Here is a 27431-nt window from a genome sequence, read left to right as displayed (position 1 = left end):
GGAGCAGTCGTGAGTTTGGGCACCAAAACATGATTTTTGATCCATTCTTCTAGAGCATAAGGGTTTGCTAGATGTGGGGCTGCCATAGGTATTACTCTAAGAAAAATGCACTATTTGAAATTATAAAAAACCAGCAGGAAGGTCTTAATTAAGAGCCTCAGATGATGCTCTGTATTACTGCCAAACTCCTGTCCTTATTGTTTCAAGAGTTTGAAATTAGTGGCTGGGAAGTGGGAAAAATATGTCAACTTTCTGACAGAGCTATTGTGAAGTCTAAAAAAAAACGAAATCATAGGAGCTGTTCCAGAACATGGTATTTGGTGCTTAAAATCTAAATAAATAGCTAATTTAATTTGTTGTTTTCTACTAAATATTCTTGCAAAGTTTTATATGTGCCTATAACATTCAGTGCTGTCTCTTTATAGGTAGCCAAGGTTTCAAAGGTGTAATTGGACCCCAGGGGGATCCTGGCGTTAAGGGAGATAAAGGTGAAGCTGGTCTCCCAGGAAAACCTGGAACAATAGACAACATGGACATGGTTAGCCTCAAAGGCCAGAAGGGAGATCAAGGAGAAAAAGGTAACTTTATTCTCTAACTGTGTGAATAAGTGGAATTAACACTCATATACTACCAAGCAGCAGTACTTTGAATTCAGTTTTTTTGTCAGTTTTAGGCAACAGTTTTTAAAATAAAATTAAAGAGTTTTGCGCAGCAAATATAGATATTTTTTCTGGTATTTTTCAACTCTATAGTAAAAAAGAATAATCACAGAGCAGAAGGGTTTTATTTGAACAGAAGAGGTTCAATTTGTTCTTTTAGAATTGATTTTACCTCTTTAATCACAAGAATCTCTGAAAATAAAAGAAATTTTAAAAGTAAAACTAGAGATTTCCAGTAGGGAAAAGCTGTCTTTCATGTAAAACATGTAGCTGGGGTTGTGAAGATCAACTGATATTGTAAGAAAAAAAGTGAGCAGCCTTTTTTGACACATGTTTCTTGTGACCTGAAGAAAATTCAGGAAAGAAATGCATTTATATCACTGATACCAACAGATGAACTTATGTCAGTTTAGAAATATCTGGAAGTACACAGGAGAAAGGCAGTCAGTTTTCTGTTTAGAGACTTCATGGTTATAGATTTGTTAGCTTTTTTAGATAATACATTCTTCTTGGCTTTTTAGTTTTACTGGTAATTGATAAATTAGTTGTTTAAAATAATTTTCTCTTCTGCATTTCTTTTCAAAGAAAAAATGGTGTATATTTTGCATATTTTTAATATTTTTTCTTCTTACTGTGCATTACTTTTTATTTAAAAAACCAAGAATTTTTAATAAATGGTTACTTTTTTTGTTAAAATAAAAGTGTAGAGCTTAGAAGGGAGCTACTGAAATCTAGTGGTCTTTAATTTCCCTCAACCAAGTCCTTCAGGCTTTAATAGTATATCATGTTTTCTGAAACAATTATCTTTCTTTTTATACGTTATGATTTCTTCCCAGTTTGGCTGAATCCTTGTTAGAGTGCACATTGCTAAAACAAGCAAAGTACTTTAACTCAGGCCTGGCTAGAATGAAATTTCCCTTTCTTGAAACAATAGCTAACTGAGTTTGTGATTAGCTATAATTCTTAGTCTCTTAGTTCTGGACTACTGTGTAATAATTTTTCATTTTGTGTGCATGTTTTTGACTTCTTCTATCACACACGTGGTGCATTATGCTTTTTGATTTTCACTGTGATGGTTTTCAAGCCTCACTCCAACTCCTCAAAATCCTTCTGTAGTCTAATCCTCTCCTCTTTCTGAGCCTTTCCTTTTGAGTGTCATCTGTACATTTCATCAGTGTATTCCAGGGCAGACTCCTTTCCAGTTTGACAGTGAATCACTAATAACTATACTGTGTTGTATTTGAACTGTGGAAACAGGAGAGTATCCCAGTCTTAGCTACCTCTTATCTCCATGTCCTGGCTAATTGTCAGAAGGAGATCTGGGTTCACGTGTTCTGGTTGGGTCTCAGAGAAACCTGGGCATGTGGGTAAGTAGTGCCTTGCAGCTTGGGCAGCCAGGGACTGCAGGGGAGGGTGCCAGCAAGTGAGGAGTGAGTACATCTGCCCTTCAGCTGAGATGCAGCTTCTGAGAGTACTTTTAATGAAGCTCCCAGCCTATAAAGATTTCATCTAGATTATTTTTTCTCATTTGTTTCTGGTCTTGATATGTACAGTGGTATGTAAAGTCTTAAAACTGCATAGGTTGTTTTCACTATTTCCTTATCTTCTACTGCCATGTAGGATGATTAATTTTATTTTGTTCCTAGAAATCTTAGTTAGGCACACTTTTTACATGCAAATAAAGAAACCTTTACTGAGAAATTCAAATGGTTAATTTCTTTAGTTTCTAATTTACTAATCTCTCCATCACTAACAATGCATGCCTGCAAACTTCTACACTCTGCCTTTTCCTGACCACATGCAGTTTACAGATTGACCTGGCTCACACAGCCTGGAAGAGTAGGTTCCAAACAGATCCCAGCCTGCAAATTTCTGCTCTTATCTCATCCTGTCCAAGCAAAAGATACTTAGTACCAGCAGAGAAAAATAATTTAGTTATACTCCGTAACTTTGCTGATCTTTTGGCTGCTTTCATTCCTCTAGACATGAATATCACAGTAATGCTTTTAGAAGCTTCCAAAAGACAAACTGTGCAGAGAAGACACAGAATTTTTGTGGCATATTATGAGCGATGCTTAATGAAAAAATTTGGGTTTGGACATCTTGAAATGTTTTTAATAAAATCTGCTAACATAAAAACATTCAGTGACTTATCTTCAGTAACCTGTTGTCCTGCAGCTCTATGTAACACTAACAGAATTGTTTATGACCAATAGGCATGGACATAAAGTTGGAGAAGAGGCACAGTAGAGAGTAAGAGATCAAGCCTTCTGAAGGTGCTTTAACATTAAATAGAACAGGGAAAACAGCAAATTTCTGGCTGTTTACTAGTTGTTCACATGTGCCTTTTTAGAGAGCTGAACAGTCAAATCAATAATTTCTGTTAACACCTGTCAGCCACTTTTCAAATAACTCATTAATCTAACTCAAACACACATTCATTCCAATTTCTTTTATAGGTATAACTTGCTTTGTAATTTGCACAGACACCCATAAAATTGCCATAGTTTTCAGCCTTTTCTCAGTACTGGTTTAATGATTGGAAAGTTGTGTTTTACTCAGCCATTTCCTTGTTCAGCAGAGAGAAGCAGCAGGGATCAAAAATTAACTAGAAGGATTATTATATGTAATTACAGTAAATTGTAATAAAACTGATCTCACTGTGTTTTTCTTTTCGGTGTCCAGGGGACCATGGAGAAACAGGACAAAAAGGGCTACCTGGGGACTATGGAGAGCCAGGAATTCCAGGGAGAGATGGTGAACCCGGTACTCCAGGACAACCAGGTATGTCTGAAGCTAACAGCAGACAGACTATTTGTCAGGTATTTTAAACTTTGTTAATGATGGGATTCATAATTTCTCTGTTGTCCATAGGACCGAAAGGTGATCAAGGCCCCCCAGGGTACCCAGGGGATCCAGGAGTTCCAGGACAAAAAGGATCGGTTGGTGAAATGGGTTTGCCAGGTACTGATTGCTAGGAATTTCTTCTTATTTTTCTCCTTAAGTTTATATAGAATATGAGAAACCTGTATGCAATATTTGTTGGTGTAGATCTACTAAACAATTGCGCTGTTTGCAGTGACTGAATGTTAGGCTTTTGAGACATTGCTTTTCAATCCTATTTTCATATGCAAATTATAGGATGGTTTCCTAAGTTTCTACATGCAAACCCTTTAGCTGGATCTTCAGGTTTTCTGTATTTGTTTCAGACAGGCAGTTTTTTGAGAGGTGCCTGTTTGTCTGTCTCTGTTAGTCTGTCAGCTGCATTAAACTTCTTGTGTATTTTCCCCCTTCTAAAAGGTTTGGTGAGCTGCTGTGTACTGCCTGTCAATTATGGATTGTAGGGGTCTGGGGATAATGTTGTTATGGAAGGAATTGGTAAAGAATAAAATGGAGAAGAACCTACAACTCAACATGGAAACTGTCTCCATTGGGACAGCCTTGTGTCTAGCATATTTAGGAAATCAAACATGAAAGTCTGAAATGGTAAATGAGGACAGAAAACATATGCTGCAGAAGAGTCACTTTGTAGTACTATTAGAAATTAATCAAGTAAAAATAAAGTTTTATTCAGTTCATATTTTTAGCAAGACCTTTGTTTATTCTGAATCCAAGATTCTGACTGTCTTCTATGAGTAGAGTTGATCATCCCATAGAAAGTCCCATTTAGAGAGTGAGTTTTAAAAGAAAACTTAGTTACTTTCACAGCTCTGAATAGTTAAAGCAACACTGAAACATCACTGTCAACTCTGCTGAGGTACCACTGGTTCTGATGTACCCATTTTTCCCTTCCCTTTACTAGGAACACCTGGAGAAAAGGGTCTTCCTGGAGTACCAGGTTCACCAGGCACACCAGGGTTCCCTGGGCAAAAAGGGGAAAAAGGAGACAAAGGAGCACCAGGTTTTCCTGGAATTGGCTTTCCAGGGGCTCCTGGTGAGAAGGTATTTATACCCCTAGGATTTGGTTATCTCTACCAAGCACTTGAAAAGATGCTGTTGCCCTTTGAGCTGTTGTGTTTTCTAGTGTCCTAAATTAACTGCCTTATGAAAAACTTGAAAGGTGTGCATATGTACAGGTTTAGATGCATTCTGTTTGATGGAACTAATATCTCCAGTGTTCTTTTTTATTATGTCTGTTCAAAATAGGCTAATTGGCAGTGCTAGAAATGTAGGGAAGGGGAAGAACTTTAAAAAATACTAAGTAAATAATGTGTAAAGGGCATTTTACAAACAGGGAAATAATCACACTAAAATAATGTTACTGTACTTTTAGAAAGATATTATACAGTGCTCAGATACTATTGAAAAGTGAACTGTGTTAATATTGTCTGTAAAGTTTAATTTAATCTCTAATAGTATCTAATAGGATTCTCATTTGTTTCATATATCTTTTCCTAGCTGTACAATGACAGTTATAATGAATTTATAAGTAAAAATGGTAAAAAATAATACCTGCTAATCTGGTAGCAAACTTACTGAGGACTCAAAAAAAGGCTTTTTTTAAGATGATGAAGTGTAATAAATTAAAAGGCTAATTTTGAAAAGACTTTGTATAATCATCCTAAAAATGCATAAAAGAGTGCTCATTTTCATATGTAGGTATTAAGCAATTGCTAGATTACTTGAAAAACTCTGATAGTGGAATTTAACACCAAATTTAATCCTAAATTACATTGTGTAGGAGTGGAAAAACAATGGAATTCTTTAAATTCAGATGGATAAGAGGGGTGACATCTACCACTGCATACAGAAAAAACTGTTTCTGAATTAATGTCTGGATTTTATGTGTGCTGCTTCTTCTAGGGAGAACCAGGAAGAACGGGTAGTCCAGGTTTATCTGGAGATAAGGGTGAAAAGGGTAGTGCAGGAATTCCTGGAATGCCGGGTGCCCCAGGTCCCAAAGGATCCCCTGGCATGGCAGGATTTCCAGGCAAGTGTTTATGCTTTTACAAAACAGAAACTGCAGTGAAAAATTAAAGTAAAAATTATATCAAATGTCGCACATGGAAACACATTTTTCTTCCTTTCTTTAGGAAGCCCTGGCCGCCATGGTGAAAAGGGTGAAAAAGGACTGCCTGGCTTAAGTGGGATTCCAGGTTTAAAAGGAGAACCAGGTAAAAAAGAAATATACCAACAAAGGACACTTAAAATATTGTTTGTGTCCAGGCAGTGGCTAAAACAAAGTCTTTTGCATTCTGCATTTTGGCTCAGCTATTTCACAGTGCATTTGTTCATTGCATAAGTAAAAAAGACATTGCTTGACAATAATGACATATTTCCTAGGTAAATATGAGTCAGTGTAGTGGGGGGGTTCATATTCTTTTGCCCTGTAAGAGGAATAGATTTTACCACCTTCCACAAGAGCACTTATTGTTACAGCCATTACTTCTGTTGTTTCTGAGTTAATTTAAAAACAATTCAGTTGATCTTTATGCCCAAACCTGAATCATCACATTATCATCATTTCACTGATGTTAGAAAGGAAATAGAGTATGGAAGAGAGTAAACCCATTGCTGTTAGGAACATTTTTGATCTTGGAGTCTTCTGTTCTCAGTTTTTTGGCTGCAGGACACATCATCTTACAGGACAATGGACTGTGCTGTTCACAAGTCTTTGCTAGAGGTCCTGCATTCTAAACTCACTGAGTTTCATGATAATTAACTGTGTCAAAACCTTTAATACTTGAGCCCTGTCTCAGACTGATTTAATTCAGAAGCAAACTCAGTGAAAAGTCACACTGAAGTCATCATGCAATATCTGCTTGGTCTCTGTGGGAGCAAAAAAAAAAAAAAAAAGTAAAGCTTTTCATGAGAGAAAAAAAAAAAGTCATAGTTCAAATGAAAATGTCAATGATTTTTCAGGTGAACCTGGTCTTCCGGGTCCTGCTGGTGCCACTGGTCAGAAAGGTGAACCAGGTTATGATGGGATTCCAGGTGCAGCTGGTGCAAAGGGTGAACAAGGTACTGTGACTGACATCTTCAGTTCCCATGCTATGAAAATGCACAGACACAGGCTGCAAAAGAGTAGCTGGTAGAGGTGGATCCTGGTTTTGAATCCTTTGGGTGAAACCTTAGAGAATGAAGTCAGTATTGGTGTCCTACAGTCATCCAGCATTGCAGCGTGATCATTTAGATGAGCAACTGTGTTTAATCAATGTAATATTGAAAGAATCTCTTTCACAAAGGCTGGTAATACTTGAAAGAATTGTGTTTTGGCATTTATTTCAGCCTGAAACTTAGCTGTGAAACAGTGGAGCAGCCTTGCCTTTTCTTTGGGTAGGGTTTTCAGTCATACAGGACCCATTGTGCTAAATACAATACCAGTACATAACAAGAACAGCCTCTGCCCTGAGGAACTTTTGCATAACCATTTATTTAGAGTTTGTATTTGCATAATAGAGTTTTATTCATTAGGGGTTAAATGTAAGTACTTTCCCAACTTCTCATTTTTTGCTGTCTCTATACTGCAGGTCTTCCAGGTAGAGGACTTCCAGGATTTCCCGGTGCAAAGGGAGATAAAGGTAAAACACTTATTTAAACAATTATAAACCTCCTTCCCAACATACAATAACCATAATTCTGTAATGCAGACATACTTTGCACTTCATTCTTTTACATCCTATGCCTTCTCAGAGCAGGCAGAAGCTCTCAGAGGTTCAAATACTGATTTCTGTTACAGTGGCAACATCTTGGAGTTAGATATGCCCTAAATAGGTAATTATTCATAGTGTGGAATTCTCTGCAAGCTGTGGTGTGATGAGGTATTATAAATAACTCCCGTATTTGTGTGCTGTGCTTTTGACTCCAAGAATTTCTGTTTTCCTACTAATTTTGCAAGAATCAAAGTTCAGTGAGGCTCTGCGCACAGACAGCTATAGGTAGTGGTTTTGTGGCCAGGATACTGTAGTTATTTTTTTGCCTGAACCTGTTTTGCAGCCCAGACATATTAATGGCTAAATTAGTTATTTACTGTATCTCAATAGAGCATGTCTAAGCTATGCACAGGGGCATGGTGCAGAGATGCAAAAAATAGCAGAGTCCTGCTGAGATCCCTCTGAAAATTTTTATTACCTGGGCTCAGGACTTAATTGCTTGGGTACAGTCACATGACTATGACAATTCCAGTCCCCTTATGTTCTTTGAAAAGTGTGTCACTACACTGTGCTGTGAGAATGGTTTGATTGGCTTGATTAAGTGCTCGTTCAAGGTGTCTGTAATGCACCATGCTCCAGTTAATGAAATAAGTATATCCTAGACATTAGTCTGCAATAGATGGAGTAGTGAAGAAACATCAAACTGCTGTTGATAAAAGAAATTGTGTATAATGGGGGAATTTTCAATTTTAACTATCCACAGTTTTCCATTGTGGAAAACACAAACAATTCAACTAGTTCATCCATGAAATTAACGTGACACGGCAGATTTTGAAGAACTTTCATAACTTTAAATATCAATGCCCTACCTCACTCATTCATTCTACTAATAGAGGAGACTTGTCTGGACAATCCAAAGTGATAAACCAGAATTTCAGAAGATCTTTCACTTACCATCTTAGACTGATTAACAGTCATTAACTACTGTGAAAACCCTAATGAACTACTGTGAAAACCCTAATGTTAAAGAACTTAATAAATGTAGCAAATGTTCTAATCATAGCTCGGTAGGCATGTAGAGCACTACATTATGAGAACACTTCTCTCACCTTCCCCATGTCTCATTTTGTCAGCTCAGCTCATTTAAAAATATCTGGGTTTAGAGTAAATATATATATTCTAAAGGTATTTCTTTGGTAGTTCCAAAGAAACAAGTCAAGGATTTAAAAACCTTGTTCTGCTCAAGCAGAGACCCAGGGGTAGTGTTCTCTACACATTTTGGGTTTTTTTATTATTTTACTTATACCAGTTACTCTATATTCTTTTTCTCAGTCTAAAACTAGATTGAATTGCAATTGTAAACTATTTGTACAAGCCTGAAAGTAAGTACAATGGGTCTAAATCTAGATCTTAGTGAAAAAGTATTCAATTTTTCTCCAGGAGCAAGACCTTTTGTGCTTAGTCAAAGCACAACATCCATTACTTGACTATGACAATAATAATTGCTGTGGAGTAAGGGTTTGGGGGCTTTATAATCTTTTTGTAAGGAGGGGTAGAGGGATGCTGAATGTTAATCTATTTTAAGAGTGACTAAAAATAGCCCAGTGATGAGTTTAGATGAGAAAAGGTATGTCAGTCAAACTGCTTTCCTCATATTTTATATCATAATATGAAGAATCATACAATTTTCCTGAATTATAGTAATGTATGAAGTTAAGGTCAGTGTTTTCAAAAAGAATAACGCTTACTATGAGTGGATAATATGGCAGAAGGTTTCAGTGATTGTGATCTTCTCTCTAATCACATTCTGTGGTTGTTTCAAATCTTAGGTGCAAAAGGTGAAGTGGGTTTTCCAGGATCCCCAGGAAGTCCAGGGATCCCAGGCCTGAAAGGAGAACCAGGATATGCAGGTCCACCGGGCCCTAAAGGGAACCAAGGTCTCCCTGGGCTACCAGGAAGTGCAATTGAAGGCCCTAAAGGAGACAGAGGACCCCAAGGCCAACCTGGTCTTCCAGGTAATTATCTTTAGTAATAAAGTATTGCTGTTCATCAAGGCTTGCCTAATTAATTAATTAATAATACAGTCGATACTGCATTTCTTTGTTTGTCCTCTTCTCCCAGGTCAGAGAAAAGCCTTTGTTCACAGGCAGTTTTGGCAGTATGTCCTAGAACAGGCTGGTTTTATGTCCTCAAGCAGTTAGCTTTGTACAGAAATCTTTCTAGTGTTGAGAAGGTTGCCTCCCATTTCCATGTTTCCCTGTGGACTTTACTGTTTTGAGGCATCCAGGGCTGTATGTTCCTGTGTGCTGGAGGTTAATAATTTAAAAATAACCCAGCTTGGCCTTTCCATGGCAGTGGCCTGTGCTAGAGGCAAAGGAGGAGAGTGGAGCAGAGCTACAAAATATCTCTAGCATGTTTGTGCCTGAGGATGGGCTATCTGCTTGTTCTGCACCCTGGAAAACTGCCTCCATCAGCCACAGGCTGAGAGATGATTGGAGGAGGAGTCTCCCTGCAACAGATCCTCCTACTTATTTTCTTGAAATGTTACAACAATTATTTTGGTTCTGTCCGTCTGTAAACCCTGTTTGTCCTCCATCACATACTGCTGTAAGCCAATTTTGCTACTGCATCCTCTTTTCTTCTGTGTTTTAGGTTTACCAGGTCCAACAGGGCCACCAGGACCTCCGGGTCTGAAAGGGGCCAAAGGAGAGCAAGGGAGCAATGGCTGGCCAGGGAGTCCTGGGGGTCCGGGAATGAAAGGTGATCCGGGTTTCCAAGGACTGCCAGTAAGTTACTTTCAGTACACTCCAGATTTCCTGAAAGCTGGTTCTTGTAATTAATGGATATATTAATCATACAGTTTCTTGTTCAAAACAATGATATTTTATGCTCAAAGCGCCTTTGCGCTCACTGCTGATGATGTAAAGTCAGTTTGAAAGCATTTCAGTGCTCTCCTTGGAAAGGCTGCTCCAGTGAGCTAATGAACTTATTAGAAATTTATAGATAGTGAGTGGTAACATACAACACCCAAAATACAATTTACAGTGTTTTAACAGTACGGGATGGCTGAAACACATCCATAAATCTGGTAAATGCATTAGTAGTTAATTTTAAAGGTTGCATATTTCATGATAAATTGCCTTCTGAAAATACCTGAACTGTTTGGTTTTGTTATGAAGGCTCTCAAATAAAGTGCAGTTGCAGTACTGTCAGTGATGAAATATTGCTGCTGATTTAGAACTACAAACAGGCAATACTATTAATACATTTTTGTCATATATTATTCATTTTCCCTGTCTTAAAATAGTCACTTTTCAGTATACTAGCGAGAATGAAGTAGAATAGGACAGTCACCCAGAATAGTTTGTCTTCTTTATTCTTTCTCTCAGGGTGTATGATCCCTTTTTCCACACTGAAAAATATACTCTATTTTTTAACTTTTCATTCCTTCTTTCCTACTTCACTGGGAATAGAGATCATTTAGCCCAGAGTAGGAGGAGGCTCAGAGGGGACCTTATCACTCTCTACAACTCCCTGAAAGGAAGTTGTAGCCAGATTCTCCCAAGTAACAAATGACAGGACAAGAAGAAATGGTCTCAGGTTATGCCAGGGGAGCTTTAGATTGGTTATTAGGAAAAATTTCTTCACTGAAAGGGTGATCAGGCATTAGAATGAGCTGCCCAGGGAAGTGGTGGAGTCACCGTCCCTGGAAGTGTTCAAAAAATGTGTGGATATAACACTTGAGGTGTTTGGTTTAGTGGTGAACATGGTGGTGTTGGGTTAATGTGGTTGGATTTGATGATCTTTTCCAATCTTAATGATTCTATTAAAAAAGGACAATAATAATAAAAATAATATTATGGAAAAAAGGATGAGAAAATTCCTAGTGTACAAAAGGAAGAAAGACTCGGGAATAAGGTCCTGATATGAAGTGCAGGACTTTAAAGGTCCACTTTATTTTTGATTCTGCAAAGATTTAGTGCATCTTTTTCTGCATCCAGGAGTCACTTCACAGAGACTTTAAGGATTTGCTTGCATGTTCAGACCTTTTTATATTTGATACCATGCTGTACCATACCAGCTTTGAAGGTAGTAAATTCCAACATAACACTCCAGTATATTTTTCCTAGTTTAATAATTTGCACTGCTTTTGCAGAGAGCTAAATTTCTATACCTCAGGAAATTGTAATGCTTTTCACTGGCTGATATACTAGTCTGAGATTGTTTGCTGAGAAAGAATGGGAAGTGCCTAAGGGTTTTGATTCCATGCCTTCAATCAGAGAAAATGTTTCACTATCCATGAGCCATAATTCATAGTAGCAGGTTGTTAACTCAGTGTGAAATGCTGCAGTGAGAGTGATATTAAATATTAAGCTTCCTCTGGTGATACATACTAAGATGAGTTTCCACTGCTCCCAGTGTGACAGGCTCCTGCCCTGATTCTGGCTCAATTGCTCATACAGGTCTCCAGGTACAGTTACCTATATCAGAATGGAGATTTTGTTGCAACATGAGTGACACAGGCTGTCCAGAAATTGTATCCAAAGAAACTGAATGTGGAGATCAGGCTGTGAAATACAAATCTCATGTTTTTTTCCTGTTCATTTTGGTGTTGAAATGGGATAAGAAACATTTTCCTGAAATAATTTTGTTCTGTTTGGAGCAGATCCAAAAAGTTGTTTACCAAGCTGTATCTGATGAGAAAAAAAAGTTTAGGAAATGCATACTGTTATGGGAAATGTATTTTAATGGAAAGCTTCCAATAAACTCCTCTTATAAATATTTTTTACCATTATAACCTAATATATATATGTGTGTATATATATATTTAAACCCTCCCCTCTTTTAATGTGGTTGACTCATAAGTGCCTTCTGAATGAAAGTTATGGCTCCTGCTTTGGGCTTCAGAAGTTCACATATTATGATACAAAGAGACGGCCATTTCTTTAAACAATCCTCTATACTGTGACTGTGTGACTGAAAGAAACCAGGGAATCTTACTTCAATCATGCTTTCCTTAGCACTCCTGAGAGTAGCACTTCTTTTGTTTAACTTTGGAGTCTTTAGAAGTTTAACTGTGGGCATCCCTTTTTAACTAGTCATCTCTTCTCCCTTCATAATCAGTGAAAAGAATTAGACATTTGTTGTTCTTTTCCCCTTAATATAAACATCTAACTTGCACTGAATGAAAAATCACTCCTGTGTACCTATTCTAGCTCTGCAAATATGACAGGATTTGCTCTGCAAATATGACAGGATGACTTCTACTGTTGGTATTGTTTTTCAGTGGGTGTTCAATTCACATCTCCAGCTTCTGGTTGGTAGGTTACTTAGCAAAGGGATTTTATTTCTTTCCTCCACCTGTGTTCTGTGTTTTATTACATAGTGAACTATCACTGTAATACTAAATCAGCCAGGGAGAAACTCTAAACTATACTTACAAGCTTTTGCAGATGATCTACAACAGACAAAAGAAGAAAATAAATTTGCAGCCATTTGAATGACTATTTACAGTGTCTTTTTAAAAAGGGTCTTGGTTTTCCTTGAAGTGAAGCTACAGTGAACTTGTTACCATTAATTTCAGGGCTACAGTTTAGAATGGTGAAGGCAGAAGGAGGAGTTCCCACTGTGTTTGAAGTGTTTTAAGTCCTTGAGTGTTTTAGCCCTGTTGAAAAGTAAAAATCTCCAGAGAATTATAAATTGTTGAGCATATTTAATTTCATCCCATGTGTGAATGTAGACGTTTTCAAGTCTGCTAGGATTACCCCATTTAATTACCTAAATAGCAACCTCCTGCTGGGACTGCGCTGAAATTATCTGAGGTTTGTGCTTACAGATGTTTTTCATGATAATATGGTCTATGGTTGAGAACCTTTTTACTGGCTGCAGTGCTAGTAGGACCTCATTCTGGTCTGGTATCTTTTGCGGCAAAAAATAGTTTAGAAAGAGCAAAGTGTCCTCCTGTTCCTGTAGGAGAAGCTTCACAGCTAATCAAGGGAGAGAATGTCCATTTCTAAAATTTAATGGCTTTGTCATATTATATTTTTTTCATAGGTTTCCAGTAATACACAGCCTATTTGAGAGTCATATAATAATAGTGTAGGATAACTATATTTCACATTTTCTTTTTTGCAGGGTAGTCCTGGTTTGCCAGGAGATGTCGGTCCAAAGGGTGATCTCGGACCTCCAGGAGTTCCAGGTGTTCCAGGTGAGGAGGAAACTTAACATACTCCTGAAAAGTATGCAAAAATGTCTCTTTCATATCCTTCCTCTCTCACCCAAAGAATGTTGTCTCTATGTTAATAATTACTGAACAGAACACTGAAAGCTGCATCATAAAACATACAAAAGCATTGAGATTTTTCTTAAGATTTTTTGTCTCTTGCTTATTCTTGCATTGCAAGTATTAAGTGTGCACTTCCTTTAAAAGATGGATGTAAAATCGATTGTGCTGCCAGTCAAGAATCTTTTAAGATTTTCTTGAGAATTGAAGAGGCAAATATTATATTTATATGTGAGGAAGTGAGCTCTTTATGTCTCTCTTGTTGAATATATTCCTGCTAGTGTCACTATCATGTACATGAAAACACCAGTTGTATAAAAAATACAGTTATTCATAGAAAAAAACATAATGCTTTTAATTTAGAGAATGATATTATTAAAGTAAGAGAATTTTGAGGAGAAGTGAGAGAAAATATAAGAGAAATATATTTTCAGTCATCATTTCTTTTGTGACTTAGTGGTGGTGTTTTTATCGTGTTTCTGCAAATAGTTAAAAAGTACTTGGGCGAGTAAAGTCATGTCCTTGTCAGCATCATGGGGGTCATATATGATTATTTCACACATATCCTTCCAAATTAAGAAATTACTGAATTTTCATGCAAATATTTCCTTTGACTTCAGGTCCAAAAGGGACTCCTGGTTTCCCAGGCCTTAAGGGTGAGCGAGGTGACCAAGGACTTCCTGGATCTAAAGGTATAATGAAGACTTTGAAGACTTGTGCTTTTTTCCCCCAGATTTTTTTGATAAAATGGTTATTATTTTGGTGAAATTGTTATTTTTGATTAATTTGTTGTTATTTGTGGCTACCACTCCATCACCCTTTTGTTCTGTGTGAAAACTCAGAATATGAAACCAGCATGTGTCAGCATCTGAATGGTCAGATTAGAATCATAGAACGGTTTGGGTTCTGCCTGCCTGCCATGGGCAGGGACATCTTTCACTAGACCAGGTTGCTCAGAGCCCCATCCAACCTGGCTTTGAATGCTTCCAGGGATAGAACTTCTGTAGCTTCTCTGGGAAACCTCTGTTCCAGTGCCTCACCACCCTCACAGTAAAAAAATTATCCTCCTTAAGTCCAGTCTAAATTCACACTCATCCTGTAAACACTTCTTTTTTTCCCACTGTTGCCCCTTGTCCTGTCACTCCAGACCCTGGTAAAAAATCTCTGTCTTTCTTATAAGCCCCTTTTATATACTGAAAGGCCACAGTGAGGTCTTCCCTGGGCCTTCTCTTCTCCAGGCTGAACAACCCCAACTCTCTCAGCCTGTCTTCACAGAAGATCTCTTCCACCCCTCTGATCATTTTCATGGCCCTGCTCTGGACCTGCTCTAACAGGTACATGCCCTCCTTGTACAGGGGACCCCAGAGACACAGATTGGAAGCAATGGAATATAATATTCCAATATAATACCCCAGGTGGGCTCTTACGAGAGCAGAGCAGAGGAGGAGCATTACTGGCCACACTTCTTTTCATGTGGGCCTGTACTGGCTTTCTGGGCTGCGAGCAGCCATTGCCAGCTCATCCCATTTTTCATCTGCTTGTGTTTCCCAAGTCCTTCTTTGCAGGGCTGTGTCAATCATGTGTCTGTACTGATATTGTGGATTGCTCTGGCCCGTGTATAGGACCTTGCACTTGGCCTTGCACTTGTTGAACTTCATGAGGCTCCCACTGGCCCACTTGTCACACATGTCAGGGTGCCTCAGGATGGCATCCCTTCCTTCCAGCATATTGACTACACTGCTCTGCCTGGGGCTGTCTGCAAACTTGATGAGACAGCTCCATGCAGCCTAAGGTCTGGACAGCTATTTCAGTCCATGAGAAGTCTGCTTGGCTGGAGATATCAGCATAGATAGGCTTCAATTTGGGAAGCTTTGCGGTTTTGTTCACATGTAAAGTCTAGGATGTGTTGATATATTGTGACTATCTGTGACAGGCTCCAGTCTCTGACTGTATAAATGGCAATACAAAGTAACTTTTTAAATTTTTTAAAAAATTGTGCTACACTAAATACATGATGATTTTCTTGGTTGATTTCCACAGGTTTACAAGGTCCACCAGGCCCACCAGGTCCTTTCCAGCTTATTAAAGGGGATCCTGGCTTACCTGGACCTGTAGGACCAGTTGGTCTCAAGGGATTCCCAGGACTTCCAGGTCCCAAAGGACAACAAGGTGAGAGTTTCTAATTTGCCAGTAGAAACACATTTTTTGTAATGTAAAATAGTCAAAAGTAGGCTAGATACGACATGATTTTTGGTATAATATTATTCAATTTTTGTAAGCCACTTCAATTGTGTCAATGATGAAGAAGCTCCTTTTTGAAGCTCATCCAAAACAGATGCCTTCCTGGTGATTTTTTTATAGGCTCTCACTCTGCAGGCATCACATCAGTATCTGAAATCAGCAGTAGGCAGGATGACTTGCAGCACTCTGCTTATCCTTTCCCCAAAATGTATTTGTTACGGTGTCTTCTGTCATTAGTCTCGAATCCAAACTTAATTACTGTGTGCCTCTGGGAGAAGAAAGCATGAGGAAAAACACTTGATGCTGGAATGAAAAGTAATTCCAGAGGAAGCTTGTTCCATGGTCCTGGATTTCTTGTTTTAGTCCAGATACTGCAATTTTTATAAAGAGTAGGTGAACTGCAAAAATGAAACACATCAACAAGTAAGAGAATGGAGCAAGTGGTAGGAAAAATGAAATGCTGGCACAAGGACATACTGTTCAGAATGATGGGACATGGAGAATGAGAGGTCAGGAGTGTTAAGTTTCTAGGGAAAGCTTTTTTCCTGAATGATTTATGTTGAGTTGATGGAGAGTTACAGTGGAGGATAACGAATATCTTCTTCCTAGTTAATATAGCAGATATGAAAGTTTTCTCTTGAAGGTGATGATACAACTCTGCAACTGCTGTCCTTTATGAAATAGCTATGGAACAGTCTCAGTGATTGAACACAGCATGGGTTTGCTTGTGCAGAATCCATTGCTCTGTCACTAGTAGTCAATTCAGTAGATCAACACAATGTTTCTTTTTGGGTGATCAGGAAAAGGAAAGATCTGAGTGTCTAAAGCTTCTGATGAGTCACAGAAATATTGCTATAGTGCTAGTCACAGAAATATTGCTATAGTGCTAGTCACAGAAATATTGCTACAGTGCTGATGGTATTAAATTCCTTTTCCTGAAGTCAGATTTGCTGAGTTTCTGTAGGATTCATAGCATCCCTAAAAATTGATAAAGGGAAGACATAAAATATGTCTGAATTGGGAAGAAGCTAAGAGGATACCCATTTTCCCACTGTTCATGATCCTACTTTTTTATGGTCTATTTTTGATTGAGTCATATGATAAGCAGAGAGAGAAGAGATTCCTTTTCATATTCCAGGCAAATGCTAGTTTGTTTAGAAACATGTTCTCTCCTTACTTCTCCTTCTCTACTAGAGAATCACTTTGCCTGCAGTAACCCTCATATATTTTCTAGTATGCACTGAATCTGCAGGATTTTAGTTTATGCTGAGGCATACCTATGCTGTACTGTACTAAAAGCCGAAAGGTCAGAACTAACATGAAATAATAACCAGTAATAATTATTCAACGGGGGTGACAGGACCTTGTTGAATATTATTTGAATATTCTTTGTTTTTCAACAGGGGTGACAGGACCTTCAGGTGTACCTGGACCGCCTGGTAGTCCAGGGTTTGATGGTCAGCCTGGGCAGAAAGGAGAAGCTGGTCCTTTTGGTCCCCCAGGTAAGTCCCTGCATTCTTCAAAGACTTGATTCCTTCACTGAAAAATAACATATGGTATTAGGTGTGAATGTATCTAATGTCACTTTTTCAGTTATGTAGGGGCAGTACTGCTGTCTGCAGAACTAAAAGGAGCCTCTCTGTATTGTAGGGCCCAGAGGATTTCCTGGCCCACCTGGCCCTGATGGCTTGCCTGGGGCTATGGGCCCACCAGGGGCACCCTCTGTTGCTCATGGCTTCCTTGTCACCAGACACAGTCAAACCATTGAGGAACCATCGTGTCCGTTTGGAACGAGGCTGATTTACCACGGCTACTCCTTGCTTTATGTACAAGGCAATGAAAGAGCACATGGCCAAGATCTGGGTAAGTGAGGACCAAATCAGAATTCAGTTAAAATTCATTACAAACCAAATGCTGCTCTCATTTGTAGAACTGCATGGAGCAAATCTGTGTAATTGCTCTGGCTCAGACCTAGGCATCCCTGAACAAGGAAGGTGTTGCTCTACCACAGTGAATACAACACCTGGTTACTGAGATGGCTCACGGGTCTTGGACAGTCTGATGGAACTGGGTTTGCTCAGCCTTAACAGATATTTCTGGGGGGTCCTTTATTGCAGTCTACAGCTGTCTTCAGGAAGGGTAGAGAGTATGGAGTCCCTTCTCAGAGGGTCTCAGTGACAGAAGCAGCAATGGACCACAAGTATGAGACACATTTAGTGAAACATAAATAAAAGCTTTTTTATCATGGTGATGGTGAACCACTGGAATAGAACCCCAGAGAGCTGGCTGAATTTCTTGTCTTTGGAGATCCTCAAAACTCAACTAAATCTGGACTCAGGAAACCACATCTAACTGGCAGGGCAGCAGGATAGATGACCTTTAGAGGTCTATTCCAACCTAATGTATTCTGTAATTCTACAGGCAAGACTGGACTACTCCTTTCCTTGTCCTGTTCATTCCTCATGAAGCTAAGAGAATTCACTTCCTCTGAGAAAACTGGGCCATCCAGAGCAAGCGTTCTCTGCCTTTTTTAGCTGCTCCTGGAAATAATTGTTAGGCAGTTGGCAGTGGCTTAACAAAACTGTTAAGAAATAACCTTTCACGTAACATTTCAGGCACAGCAGGAAGCTGTCTTCGTAAATTTAGTACCATGCCCTTCTTATTCTGCAATATCAACAACGTCTGTAATTTTGCATCAAGGAATGACTACTCCTACTGGCTATCTACTCCTGAGCCCATGCCAATGAATATGGCTCCTATCACTGGTGATAATATCAGACCATTCATCAGCAGGTATGGTTTCAGTTCTGCTGTCTTTATAAAGTGAAAAAGCCTGTGGAAAGAGCATAGGGTACTTTATTTTTCTGGACAAGGTTTTGAATCTGTATATTTTTATTTCCTGCCTTTTAATTTAAAGTTTAAATTCTTTTGATGAGCTGTTTCAAAGTGTGTGTGTTTTCAGTTTAGACTTTGATCAAAAATAAATCCATTTTGGGGGAAACCCAAACAAATAGAATAGCCTATTTTGAGTATAATTGAAATGAAAAGATATACTTTGAAATGTTGTCTTGAAAAAGTTGTGATGTACTTTGAAGGAGAAAAAGTTTTGCATTTTTTCACAGTTCTTGTCCAAAACACTTCTGGTTTTTGACTAGCCATAGCTAGAAGCTTTTTAGGGCTCAGTTTCCTTTTGTTTGAAAATGGTAGCATTTTTATCATACAGTAGACTGACAGGCTTCTTCCATTGTTTTACACATTCTGCTTGAATACAGCCATTATTGTCTGAATTAAAGGAAAAAATTATAAAATGAATAATCTATTTTTTTAATAATTCCAGATTCACAGCTAGTTTAAAGAATGGTACTTATATCAGAGACATAACTGTTCTGCATCAATGCAGTGTTGAACTTTTGGTCCATTTGAAATTTTAAGATCCCTAGAAAACCTCTGGCATGATACGTCCAGTGCTGATGGCAGAGTTGTGAGTGAGAGTGTGGCAAACTGCCCCACCATTAGATATGAGTTTGACAAGAGAATCTTCAGCTTACAGCTTTAGTGATGATCATTAGATATAGGCATTACTATCCTTTCTGTCATTGTTTCTAATCTGTATCAGCTCTTGCTGATCTCCCTTCCAGCCATATTTAATGAATGGGAGTGGAGTTCGCTGGTAAAGATTTCTGAGGTACCTCCAAGAGAAAGGACAATCCAAATCAGCAGTAGGTTGTATTCTGGACATCTTGGATGTTCAAAAAGCTATATGGCTCTACTGCAAAACATTTGATATTTATTTTGCATAGTGGAATCCATCTTGTATCTGCAGTTGTACTCTGTATTCTTGCTTTTGGTTTAGTACCAAAGAAGTTGGTATGTTTTGAAAATGAATGGGCGGATTGAGGACAAAATTCTCAAGAGAGACTATAGCTTTTGTTGGTCTTAAACTTTTGGTTGTTAGTTGCATGTGAATGGAAGGGGTTTGACTCTCAGAAAAAATTCAAATCGCCAGCCTCTGAAATTCATATTCCTTTTGTGCCATCCCATATCATGCAAAGCAGCCTTTAACAGTCACATTTGAAACACTTGTTGAAGGAGGTACTAACCAACACTTTGCTTTGTCTTATGCCTACGGATTAGCTCTTGCACCATAAGAACGCGTAAGTGTGTATGTGTATATACGTGTGTGTGTGTGTGTGTGCATGTATGATTATGGATTTTTCTCCTCATAGCATAGAGAGAAATAGTTGTAATATTCATTTTAGAAAACTAGCAGAGAATCTGGAAGACTCTTCTTTCAATTTATTTTATTAGTTGCTGCTTTTTAACCAATAGTTTTCCCTGTCCAAATGTAGAAAATGTGTAGAAGTGTCACTTGCTGCCTTGAATCATAGGACTTCTTTTCCTGTAAGGCCTTCTACTGAAATACCAGAAATCTCTTGAAGCAAAGCAGAGCTCCAAGAATAGAAGCAGCTTTACATTCCTTCTTTTAACTTACTCTTTCATTGATGTGTTTCTTAAAATAACTCTCTTGCTTCTGACTAAAGATGAAGGCAGTAGGTATGAAAGCAGTCTTCACAAGGCAGAAATAGAAGGCTTTCATTCTGAATACCTTTGCTTCTCTGCATTTTCCAGAATCCAACTTAATCCATTTTGCACTTGGTTCTTTTCCCTGCTCTGATAACAGGAATCAGACTGTTTTGTTTTGAATAATTTTCATAATTGCTAACTGCAGCAGCCAGTTGAAGAATTGTACAAGGAAAAACTGATTATATCTACCAAATTCCTTATTACCAGCCCCCATATTAAAATTCCAGCCCAGCTCATGGGTTTTTTATGATTCTGTGGAGGCATGATTGGTCATCGGATTATTCAGTAACCTAGCAGTTCTGAGACATGAGGAATTTATCTAAAGTAAAAGAACTGGTGCTGCATGCCTTTCTGGAGAATTGCTCTGAAGTTTGTTGTGCGCGTTACTTTGCTAGAAATCTCTTACTGGAGATGCAGACCACAAATGTAAATAAAAAACACTTTAAAGGAAAATGCATGGCAAAGAGTCTGCATTAGATTAGATTAGCAGTGATTGCCTTTGTAAGACATTTTCCAGAGAGATGGCTTTTTCTCCTGAAATCAGAGCTAAGTTTAGCATGATGAATTGCTGTTACTTGCTTCTGATCACTTTTAAGTGTAGACCACTTCTAAGTGATACTTGCTGAGATACAGTGTTTGGCCATTTGCCCCCATGTTCATGACATTGAGCACTTTTAGAAACTTCAGTACAAACAGGACCAGGAAAAGAAAAATACGTGTAAATATTCAGATAAAAGGTCTCTTGTTCTTTTCTCATAGGAAAGCTAATAGGAATAAGGCTTAATAGTTGAACTGTCTCTAAGTAAGGGAGAAATTAGAAGTTTATCAAATAAGTTAGAAATTACAAAAAAGAAAAAAGAACCAGTTGGCTATTTTTCTAAATGAAACATTGTGATCTTCCTTTGGTTTTGAACATGACAACATTTTCTATTTCTAGATTCCATAAAGAAAGTAGTTTCTGAATAAAGAACTATTAATCCTTGAGTGCAGACAGCTCATTCATGTCTTGGTCCTTCTAGATGCTCTGTGTGTGAAGCTCCTGCTATGGTAATAGCTGTTCACAGTCAAACAATTCAAATACCACCGTGTCCTGAAGGCTGGAGCTCACTTTGGATTGGTTACTCCTTTGTCATGGTAAGTGCACTGGGACATACTCTGAGCTGAGGAAAGCATTTGTTTCAGGGTTTTGAGCTAGGGAAATTTAGTATCTGACTCTATCCCTTCAGGTTTTAGGAGGGCATTGACCTCCACCCTTTGTAGTGACTTCAAAAAGTGTTTTCCTTAGCAAGGCCTGGGCATGGTTTGAGACACAGCTGGATCCAGAGCTGTTAGCACTTGGCAATGGGAGAGAGGCCACTGTGATGTGGGGTGGGAATGGAGTTAAGCTATTCAGATTAAAGCCATACCAGACCTTATGCCTCCTGGGCCAAGAGCTAGACCTGGAATATTGCTTACATAGAGATAGCTTGAGTCCTGCTGTCTCTCCTGAAGGACTTCTGTGCATACAGCTGTCCCTGAAGCTGATATTGCTCTTGTGTCATGCTGCTGTTGAGTGAGAGAACCCAATGCCATCTCTGGAGTCTTCAGCTCCACCTTCTTGTTCCTCCTTGAGCTGAGCAACAAAACAGAGTAGATGGACGGAACAGAGGACGGGGGGGGAAGTGTGAAGAAATATTTGTGCGAGAGAGTTCATTGCAGTTGTACAGAAGAGGTGGAGAGTCCCTCTCTGACCAATCCTTTTGCCTTTTCCCAGCACACCAGTGCTGGTGCAGAGGGCTCTGGCCAGGCCCTGGCATCCCCTGGCTCCTGCCTGGAGGAGTTCCGCAGCGCTCCCTTCATCGAGTGCCATGGCCGGGGCACCTGCAATTACTATGCAAATGCTTACAGCTTCTGGCTTGCCACTATAGAAAGGAATGAGATGTTCAGGTAAGTTCCTGATTTATTTATCACTCTTTGAGACTCAGTTGAGCCTTATCACTGAATAAAAGAAGTATTTTTTGGGTCTAATACAGGTTCAAGTATTGGCTGTCCATCAGCATAGTTAATTTATGTAGTTAAATACTTTTGTAACAGAAAGAAAAAAAGTTAGTAGCTTTCGGGGGAATTAATGAATGTATCATCAGGTTGTGTTTGCAATGTGTCATTTGTATCATGTATCTTGCTTTTCAGAATAATCTAAGAATGTTCACAATTCCACTATGTTTCTGATTGTATTCACCAAGTGGTAACTGGGATAGGCTGACATACCGATTGAAATTAGATTCGAATATAACATTTCCTGTAAATGGACATTAATAATAATAGAACTACTTACAATTTGTACAGGTGTAACATATAATAGAACTACTTACAATTTGTACAGGTGTAACATATAATAGAACTACTTACAATTTGTACAGGTGTTAAACTAAGTGAGTTGAACAATTATTTACCTTTCCCTAATGTTAGAGGAAGTATGTTTGAGTAAAATGCAGCTAGTGGTAATAGGCTTTGTTCTGGTCTCCTGCACATGAGTATTTTTCAACACAGGCTCATTTGCTCTGTATGAATGTTACAATATGTTGGCATATAGGTCAGTTCCCATGTCTGCATAGCTTAACTGGTCAGCAGACATTCCTCTGGAGTGCAGGTAATCACCCTCTTCCCCCACAGTCCTGACTGCTGCTCCTGTTACCCTTTGTCTCTTCATGTCTTCTGGCTGGAGCTGTGAATGCTGCCTTGCCTGTCTCAGAATGAAGCAGGTTGTTTAGCCAGTTTTCACTCTTTTGTTTATCAGATAGCTGTCAATGAAGTAGGTAGAAAAACTGAGCACTGAGACTGAGTATTGCTGGGGCTGTAATAATCTCATCAACCAGAAAAACTACTGCCACAACCACCCCACCACTGGGGTAAGCCCTGGATCCCTAGGAAAGAGGAAAGCTGGTCAGAAGAAAATTTAGATTGAGCACTACAGTTGTTTCCATTCCTTGAGTCCTACCCTGAGACCTCTCACTTTACACGCTTTTCTGGCTGCAAACTATGCCTCAGATTAGTAAAATAATCTCAGATCAGGGGGCCCAGCTATCAGAAATCACAAATACTCCTCAATTTCCTGTAAACTCATTATCTTTTTTAATGAAAATCATTAAATGCAAGCACATCTTTGTCTGAAACTGATTTATTTCTAGTTGCTAGGAGTAATTCCTTGTGACAGAGACTTAAGGCTTTGGTTTGTGTTTCTATATGACATCACATGATTTCCTTTGCCAGCTTTTCATTTGTCTTTAAAGTCACATGAGTTAGCAAAAACTCATAAACAGTCAAATCTCAGATTCTTTGCCAATTTTATTTTATTACTCAAATTCTAGATTGTTTTCAAACTGCTATTTTAACAGATGGTGTTCTAGGTTAAGGAAATGTTATGCCTTGTGAAAGAACTGAATTCTTCAGTAAGTGTGTGATGTTTAAAACTAGTCTTACGATAGTTTGTGACCAAACTTGGAAGTGATTACACACTGGAGAGCTTAGGAACACCTTCTTGATTCAGCAAAGGCTGGAAGGGAGACTTGCATTCCAAGCTGGTGTTGTCAGTTATGAACCTGAAAGTTGTTAATGGGTCTTTTATTTCTTTCTTTTCTGTAGGAAACCGACTCCCTCAACCTTAAAAGCCGGGGATCTACGCTCAAACGTTAGCCGTTGTCAAGTCTGTATGAGAAAAACATAATGACTTTTGAATTTCAACTAATTTCACACAATATGGTGCTATTCGTTTAACAGCAATGAAGCCTAGACATATATCATATGTACCTCATTGTTGTCCAATATGAAAACAGTAAAGTGCCTTTTAGGAACTTGCATAACTAACACACACTGCTTTACTGGCCCTGTCCTTGCTAAAGAAGAAAAGAGACAACAAAAATAAGCTTCAAATGTTGACATGCCAAATGGCACTTTTGATCAAAGTATATGTATTTTTTATATAAATGCAATGCACTGATAGAATAAAAAGTCAGCATTTATCCAGAAAAAAATGCAAAGGTGCTAGGAGGTATGCAGTTCTGCCTTATACTGTTTGACCCCCCTTTCTCATTCTTGTATTATATATTTAGATTCATTTTTCTTCCCCAGATAAGTTTGTTACTGTTATCTAGGTGTCTTAAAATCCCAGACTCTTGGGTATGTACTTATTGTTCTTGTACAAAGAAATACTAATGTAAAAAAGAGGTTTGGGATTACAGACTGTGGTTAAGCAACATGTAACCATCTTTTCACAACATAGAGTGCCATCCTGCAAACCTTCGCTTCTGTTTGTAGCCTTTAGTGCTGTCAGTATTAATGGGTCTACATCTAGAAGAGATTGCCAAATTGGCTTCACAAATAGGCAAGTAAGTGTTTCTGCTATGTTGGTACTATGCAGCTTCTTTGTGCAGTAGAACAAACTTTCCTGTGGAATAAAGAATGATCCTGCAATGGTCAAGAAAAAAAATATATAAATATTTTAGTAATTTATATAGATATCAACCATTAGGCAAATCACGCTCTAAGTTTATCATATCAAAAAAAAGCTTACAAAATTTTTCTTCTTTTCAGTGTCATGAATTAGGTGTTAAATGCCAAAATATGATGTGAAATGTTCATTTTACATAGCCATTTCAATGCTGAAGTTGCAGAGACTGAACCCAGGTTAATAGCTATTTGTGTTTATAATAGTAAATTCTGCTTTGAGCTTATAGTCTTTATTCTGTATTTAATATTTTTCAGGGTTTTAAACACTACTCACACACTGAATTACTTGATTTTGAAAAGTATAAGGCCTTAATTTTGTTAATATTGTGCCAAAAAAATTCTTTAAAGTGGCCTCAGAAATATTTCTAAAGAATTTCTATGCAATGATACCATTGTTTGAGCATGTCTGTGTCCAAAAATGTTTTATGGACTATTACCATGCAAATACCAAAAGATTTTTGCAAATGCCAAGGCCTTTGTGTAATTTCTTACATGTGTATTTCTTAAAAATTCAAGTTTGTAATAAAACTATTTGTGTAAAAAAAAAAAAAACAGAAGAAAGGAAGATGTTTTTACTAATTTGTTATTAGCATTCATTCACAGCAATTAATTAATTTTAATAAGCCACCAATAAATGCAAAAGCTTGATGCAATCATAGATGATTTTTGTTTTGCACATCTTGCAGATGTACAAAGCATCTTCTAAAGGGGGAAACAGGGCACTGTACTGACACCTCTGTTGTTATCTTGTAAGAACTGAAACTGATAGATGAAACATGAGAAAATTATAGCTGAAATGTATTTGATACGAACACATTACAAAAATCTGCTCAATTCATCTCAGCTTGTGGGAATCAACAAATTATGCACATTTTTCACTTTTCATTTGAATTTTTTGTGCACAAACAGAATTGAGTTATCCAGGATAAAAATTAAGATATCTCATATAACTTTGTTTTTAAGTGAGCAAGGTAAACCTTGGCTCTGGTTGAAGAGGAAATGGGCCATGCTATAGTTTTCCTTGGCAAAAGCACATAATTTGCTAAAGTTTCATGTTCTTTTCTAAAATTTGTGAAGACACTGTGGCTGCTGCTGTTTTGAACTTGTCTTTCACTTAAAATCCTTCAGGACATTCTCTGACCAAAGGGCTGAAGGCTCCTGCATAGAAATTGGCCATTTCATTTAGCAATGATTCTTAATTCTCATGGAAGTTCTGACACTTGATAATCTTATTTATAAAAGACCAGTCCTCACAAAAGTTCCTTTTTAGTCTATAAGATAAAACAGTCTGATTATGCCTGAGCAGCCTCATGCAGTTTTCCCAAGCACACTTGACATCCAGAAGAAGAGGAGAAGACTATAAGGTGATTCCTAGTGGCATCTAGGAAAAATTATTCAAAAATTGAGTCTTCACTGACTCAGAGCATCCAAACTGCTGCTCACACTCTACATTTTATCTCCCAGTAAGCTAGGGATTTTATTTGCTATGCTCAGATTGTCTTAAAAGTGCCAGACAGTTGGGTTTATAAAGTTCTTCATGTATGTTTAAATCAGCTTGGTGTGTATGAACCTTCTCAATTGGGAGCATTTGGAAACAGGGTCCTTTGAAAATTTTTGAAAACTGCTTGAACAGTAGTTTGATGTCTTCCTTATCTAATAGTAATGATTTATTCTATAACCTCCAGCTCATATAATGACCTAAACCATTCTCATGCTAAAGATGCTATTTCTTCTTATATCAGTCACTAAACTTTTTGGTGCTTATTGAATACCAGTCAGATCTCCTGAAGATGTGTGAATGCTAGATTTTGATGCCCTGGGTGAGGAAGAGCCTGTGTGAAACACTACCTTGCTTTCAAAACTTCTTAAGTACCCCATCTTCAGGCATTTGTGGCCAGTGTTGTGGCTACAATAAAGTTCATCGTGTGAACAGGCAACTGCTAAGTCATCAGTTATTCAAATCGTCTTGCAGAAGCTTCAACTTCAGGAGAAAATTTTTGAGTGCAGTACTTGAAGAGTCGCTGTCATGTTCCAAATAAATACATTTCTAAAACAGCAGGTGGTGCCCTTGCTCTCTTTGCAGTAACACTGGGATGGACAGCTTTACACTAACAAATACCTTGGTCTCTCATCTGCTAACATGACCCTATGGAATATATGACTATTTTCTCATGTCTCCATCTCCACTTTGACATGTTCTAGTCACTGGCAATTTTCCTTTCGAAATAGGAATGGATCAGTTTTCAATTAAAGAAATTTCTAAACATGCTGCAAAATAAAAATATAATATAACTAAGTGATCTGATAGATATTTTGAAGCAAGTGATGTCTTAGCCTGTGTGTCTTTTCTGATAAATGTACATTCAGTTTATAAGTATATCTCTTACTTGTTTCATAGTGGTAACTTCTTTGATGAAATACTATTTTTTCTATGTAACAAGACTCCTGAGAACAATATCCCCCTACTAGGCTCCCAGAAAAGTGATTGTATTTCTCATGACTAAAATTGTGTATCTGCAAGAGTTTTTAAGAATTCCTTTCCTATTTTCCATGTTTTATAAATCTGTAATAATCTGCACTAACTGC

The 27431-nt window shown here is 38.0% G+C and overlaps 1 protein-coding gene across 2 annotated transcripts in view; it reads left to right on the top strand.

The window, feature by feature from the left end:
• COL4A1 (collagen type IV alpha 1 chain) overlaps nucleotides 1-27041 on the top strand; it is a 121043-nt gene extending 94002 nt beyond the window's left edge. Inside the window, exons 34-52 of one of the 2 annotated variants that reach the window (XM_084223487.1) lie at nucleotides 426-578; nucleotides 3345-3443; nucleotides 3534-3623; nucleotides 4462-4601; nucleotides 5463-5589; nucleotides 5693-5773; nucleotides 6522-6620; nucleotides 7130-7180; nucleotides 9082-9267; nucleotides 9905-10038; nucleotides 13388-13460; nucleotides 14156-14227; nucleotides 15576-15704; nucleotides 17180-17278; nucleotides 17427-17639; nucleotides 18392-18569; nucleotides 21380-21494; nucleotides 22114-22286; nucleotides 23982-27041. In XM_084223487.1, the coding sequence (XP_084079613.1) occupies nucleotides 426-578; nucleotides 3345-3443; nucleotides 3534-3623; nucleotides 4462-4601; nucleotides 5463-5589; nucleotides 5693-5773; nucleotides 6522-6620; nucleotides 7130-7180; nucleotides 9082-9267; nucleotides 9905-10038; nucleotides 13388-13460; nucleotides 14156-14227; nucleotides 15576-15704; nucleotides 17180-17278; nucleotides 17427-17639; nucleotides 18392-18569; nucleotides 21380-21494; nucleotides 22114-22286; nucleotides 23982-24063 (2294 nt within the window). In that variant the 3' untranslated portion in view covers nucleotides 24064-27041. Of the gene's footprint in view, nucleotides 1-425; nucleotides 579-3344; nucleotides 3444-3533; nucleotides 3624-4461; nucleotides 4602-5462; nucleotides 5594-5692; nucleotides 5774-6521; nucleotides 6621-7129; nucleotides 7181-9081; nucleotides 9268-9904; nucleotides 10039-13387; nucleotides 13461-14155; nucleotides 14228-15575; nucleotides 15705-17179; nucleotides 17279-17426; nucleotides 17640-18391; nucleotides 18570-21379; nucleotides 21495-22113; nucleotides 22287-23981 lie in introns of both variants that reach the window. The other variant, XM_084223486.1, reaches the window with a different exon arrangement.
• Nucleotides 27042-27431: the final 390 nt, after the last annotated feature.

This window comes from Fringilla coelebs (assembly GCF_963513975.1).
Source record: "Fringilla coelebs genome assembly, chromosome: 2".
NCBI lineage: Eukaryota > Metazoa > Chordata > Aves > Passeriformes > Fringillidae > Fringilla > Fringilla coelebs.
The sequence above is the reverse complement of the archived record's forward strand: the minus strand, read 5'-3'. Positions and strand labels throughout refer to the sequence as shown.